The 4,652-nt window shown below is 53.6% G+C and overlaps 2 protein-coding genes across 2 annotated transcripts; both read right to left on the bottom strand.

Annotated features, from left to right (window-relative positions):
- Positions 1-834: 834 nt before the first annotated feature.
- LOC147975037 (uncharacterized) lies at positions 835-1,622 on the bottom strand. The gene is made up of 2 exons (XM_087520244.1): positions 1,291-1,622; positions 835-1,129 (listed from the first exon to the last, which is right to left on the bottom strand). The coding sequence occupies exons 1-2, from the start codon at positions 1,620-1,622 to the stop codon at positions 835-837; spliced, it is 627 nt and encodes a 208-aa protein (XP_087376370.1).
- Positions 1,623-2,624: 1,002 nt separating this feature from the next.
- LOC147975036 (uncharacterized) lies at positions 2,625-3,293 on the bottom strand. Its single transcript, XM_087520243.1, has one exon. It carries the CDS (start codon positions 3,291-3,293, stop codon positions 2,625-2,627), a length of 669 nt encoding a protein of 222 aa, XP_087376369.1.
- Between the last annotated feature and the right edge of the window lie 1,359 nt (positions 3,294-4,652).

The following is a 4,652-nucleotide window of genomic DNA, read 5'->3' as shown; positions in this document are numbered from 1 at the left end:
TGGTTGGCTTTGCTTCAATCCACTTGGTGAATTTGTCCTCATTGACGAGCAGATGGGTCATGCCGCCGCGTGCTGTCTTGAATGGTCCCACCATGTCCAGCCCCCAAACAGCAAAGGGCCAAGTGAGGGGGATGGTCTTGAGTGCAGAAGCCGGCAAATGTTGCTTAGAACTGAACTTCTGGCACCCTTTGCAATGCTTGACCAACTCCTTGGTGTCCTCCAAAGTAGTCGGCCAGAAGAAACCATGGAGGAAAGCTTTGGCGACAAGAGATCTGGAAGCCGCGTGGTGGCCGCACTCGCCTTGGTGAATATCTTTGAGGATTACTTGGCCCTTCTCTGGTTCTACGCAGCGCTGGAAGACTCCAGTCACACTTTGTATGACAAGCTCTCTGTTTACTATCGTGTGGGTTCCTGCTCGGCGCTGCACTTGGCGGGCCGAGATCTCATCGGCCGACAGCTCTCTGTTCACCAGAAACTTGATAATGGGCTCTGCCCATGATCGTGCTTGAATTTCTTCTACTGCCACTACGGCCACTTGTATTAGGGTGGCTGGGCTAGGAGGTGGCGGGTTGGAGTTGGTTGCCACCTGCTGCATCGTTGAAGTCTCCGGGATGACTGCTGCAGCCCCCGGGCCGGGTTGTGAAGTCCCTGGGCCGAGTGCGACTGCTGCAGTCCCCGAGCCGCCTGCTGAAGTCCCGGGCCGGCTGCTGCAGCCCCCGAGTCGGATCCGACTTCTTCGGGAGGAGTCGGCACGAAGATGGACTCAGATTCTGGAGAAGGCTTGATTGACGGCTTGCGGAGGCACTGAAGAGAGACGCCGGCTGGTATTGCTTGTCAGGTGGAGCCGATCTGTGCCAGGGTGTCAGCTGGCTCATTTTCATTCCATGGCACGTGAAGGAACTCGCACCCTTCAAAATATCCGGTGAGCTGCTGAATGAGGAAACGGTAGCTCTCCATGTTTGCATCCTTGGCGTCCCAGTCACCAGACGACTGTTGGACCACCAAGACGGAGTCGCCGTAGCACAGGATCCGGTGGATGCTGATCTCTTTGGCCAACCAGATGCCGTGTACTAGTGCTTCATACTCGGCTACATTGTTGGAGGTGGCAAAATGGATTTGCAATGTGTATCTGAGTTTGTTGCCTTTGGGAGAGGTGAAAATGATGCCGGCTCCCAAGCCGGTGCGCATCTTCGAGCCGTCGAAGTGCATTCGCCAATAGGTGGAGTCTGGAGCTGGTCGCAGGTACTGGTCTCGGCCCAGTCGATAAGGAAGTCGGCCAGTGCTTGGGACTTGATGGCGGTGCGCGGCTGGTAGAAGATGGTATAGGGGGACAACTCGATGGCCAATTTGGCCACCCGGCCGGATGCATCTCTATTGCCATTGATCTCAGCAAGTGGGGCAGTGCAAACAACAGTGACCGGGTGCTCTTGAAAGTATGGCTTCAGCTTCTTGGCCGCAAAGTGCACGCCGTAGCACATCTTATGGTAATGGGGGTAGTTTTGCTTTGATGTTGACAGCACTTCGCTCAAATAATATACATGCCTCTGGACCGGCTGTGCCCTGCCGGCCTCTGGGCGCTCTACCACCATGACAACGCTGGTGGCCGCAATGTAGAGGTACATGGGTTCCTTATTAGTCGGAGCCGCCAGGACAGGCGGCGTGGTCAACATTTTTTTCAACTGGAGAAAAGCTTCGTTCACCTTGTCATTCCACTCGAAGTGAGTGGTTTTCTTAATGAGCTGGTACAGGGGAAGAGCCTTCTCACCTAACCGACTGATGAAACGGCTGATGGATGCCAATCAGCCGGTGAATTTCTGGACATCTCTCAGTCATGTGGGTCTCTCCACCCTCTCGATGGCCTTGATCTCCACGGGGTTGCACTCGATGCCGCGTTCTGAGACCAGGAAGCCAAGGAGCTGGCCGGTTGGTACACCGAAGACGCATTTCTCTGGGTTGAGCTTCATCTGAAACCGACGCAGATTTTCAAAAGTTTCCTTGAGATCTTCCAAGAGAGTACCGTGCGTCTCCGTCTTCACCACACTATCGTCCACATAGACATGGGCATTTCTGCCAAGCTACCTGAGGAGGCACTTCTGCATGCAATGCTGGAACGTGGCACTGGCATTTCTCAAGTCGAACATCATGGTCAGGTAGCATAAGGCTCCAAATGGTGTGATGAAGGCGGTCTGCCAGATTCAGCTTGATCTGATGATATCCTGGGTAGGTATCCAAGAAGCTCAACAACTCGCATCTGGTTGTGGAGTCTATCACTTGATCAATCCGAGGCAAAGCAAACAGATCTTTTGGGAAAGCTTTATTGAGACTGGTGTAATCAATGCACATGCGCCACTTGTTGTTCTTCTTCAGTATAAGGACTGGGTTGGCAAGCCACTCTGGAAAAAACACTTCCATGATGAAGCCGGCTGCCAGAAGCCGGGCTATCTCTTCACCAACAATTCTTCTCTTTTCCTCCAACAGTCGGCGAAGGGGTTGTTTGACTAGTTTGGCATCTTCTCTGAATGTAACTTGTGCTCGGCGAAATCCGTCGGGACACCCGGCATGTCCTTGGGAGACCATGCGAAGATGTCCCGATTCTCATGGAGGAAATCGACGAGCACGCTTTCCTATTTGCTATCAAGGTTGGCACCTATGACAACAAATTTCTCCGGGTGCTCAGGGTCCAGAGGGATCTTCTTAGTTTCTTTGGCAGGTTGGAAGGAGCCTTGGGTCTCTGACTCTTTGGGCTCTGGGGACATGTCTGGCTGCTTGTTGGTCATGGCCACCACCCGGCCCAGGAGCTTCTTCTCAGCAGCAATCACAAGGGACTCGGCCAGCTGGCTGCTGGCCGTGGCGCAATCGGCCGACTTCTCATAGTCTCCAGATATCGTGATAATGCCCTTGGTTTCTGGCATCTTCATCTTGAGGTAAGAATAGTGTGGCACCACCATGAACTTGGCCAGAGCTGGCCGGCCCAGGAGCACATGATAAGGGCTTTCGAGGTCCACCACCTCAAACCAAATTGCTTCGCGGTGGAAGTGATCCTTGTCTCTGAATATGACATCTATCTTGACCTTGCCGATTGGTGAGTAGGACAGGCCGGGCACAATACCATGGAAAACAGTCCGACTGGGCTGGAGCTTCCTCTCTTTAATGCATAACTTTTCCATGGTATCGCGGTATAGAATGTTGATGCTGCTGCCGCCATCTATCAGAATCCGGGAGAAACGAGCAGCTCGCCTCTCTATTGCAAGGGTAGCATCCAGCACCAGAGCTGAAGATCTCGGAGAGGGCATCACCTCCGGGTGGTCAACCTGGCTCCAGCTGATGGGCTTCTCAGACCAATGCATGAATTCAGGAGCACTTGAGGCGATGACGTTCACCTCCCGGTGCTGCTGACGCTGGTTGCGTCGATCATCCACAACGCTAGTGAAGATGACATAAGCTCCATGTTCTTCAGGGTAGTCATCTTGTACAGCACCAACTGCTGGACGGGCCGCCGGCTGCTGAGGAGGAGGCGGCGGCGCGCCAACACACGGAGGAGGCAGCAACCCTTCGCCCTTGGAGATTCGAGTGAGCCAATGGCACTTCCGGGTGGTGTGGTTGGACGGCTTCGCGCCACTGTGGAATTTGCAGGGAGCATCAAGTGTTTGCTCATAGGAGAAGGCTGGCAACCAAGCCGACTTGCCGCCCTTCTGGTGCTTGGGGAGTGGTTGCCCTTCTGGTTGTTGGTCTTCGACTTTGCCACTTGCCGGCTGGTGGAAGCCGGCTGTGGGGCTTTGCGCTTGTTGTCGTTCGGCTGCTAGCGCTGAATACCGTCGCCAGCCGGCGTTCGAGGAGCCGGAGGGAGCACTGAGGGAGTCCTGGATTAGGGGGTCTCGGGACAGCCGGATTATATCCTTTGGCTGGACTATTGGACTATGAAGATACAAGATTAAAGACTTCGTCTCGTGTCCGGATGGGATTCTACTTGGCGTGGAAGGCAAGCTAGGCAATACGGATATGTATATCTCCTCTTTTGTAACCGACCTTGTGTAACCCTAGCCCTCTCCGGTGTCTATATAAACCGGAGGGTTTTAGTCCGTAGGACAACAGACAATCCTACCATAAGCTAGTTTCTAGGGTTTAGCCTCTCCGATCTTGTGGTAGATCTACTCTTGTACTACCCATATCATCAATATTAATCAAGCAGGATGTAGGGTTTTACCTCCATCAAGAGGGCCCGAACTTGGGTAAAACATTGTGTCCCCTGCCTCCTGTTACCATCCGCCTTAGATGCACAGTTCGGGACCCCCTACCCGAGATCCGCCGGTTTTGACACTGACATTGGTGCTTTCATTGAGATTTCCTCTATGTCGTCGCCGTTAGGCTTGATGGCTCCTACTATCATCGATGGCAATGCAGTCCAGGGTGAGACTTTTCTCCCCGAACAGATCTTCGTGTTCGGCGGCTTTGCACTGCGGGCCAATTCGCTTAGCCATCTGGAGCAGATTGAAAGTTACGCCCCTGGCCACCAGGTCAGGTTTGGAAGCTCAAACTACACAGCCGATATCCGTGGAGTCTTGATCTTCGATGGATTCGAGCCTCTGCCTTGTGCGTCACGCGGTCACGATGAGTACGATTTAGCTCTACCATCGGATAGTGTTCAAGAGATC

The sequence above is a fragment of the Triticum urartu genome, chromosome 4A (assembly GCF_056163025.1).
Source record: "Triticum urartu cultivar PI428250 chromosome 4A, HENAU_Tu73, whole genome shotgun sequence".
Classification (NCBI taxonomy): domain Eukaryota; kingdom Viridiplantae; phylum Streptophyta; class Magnoliopsida; order Poales; family Poaceae; genus Triticum; species Triticum urartu.
This window is presented reverse-complemented; position numbering and strand designations above follow the sequence as displayed.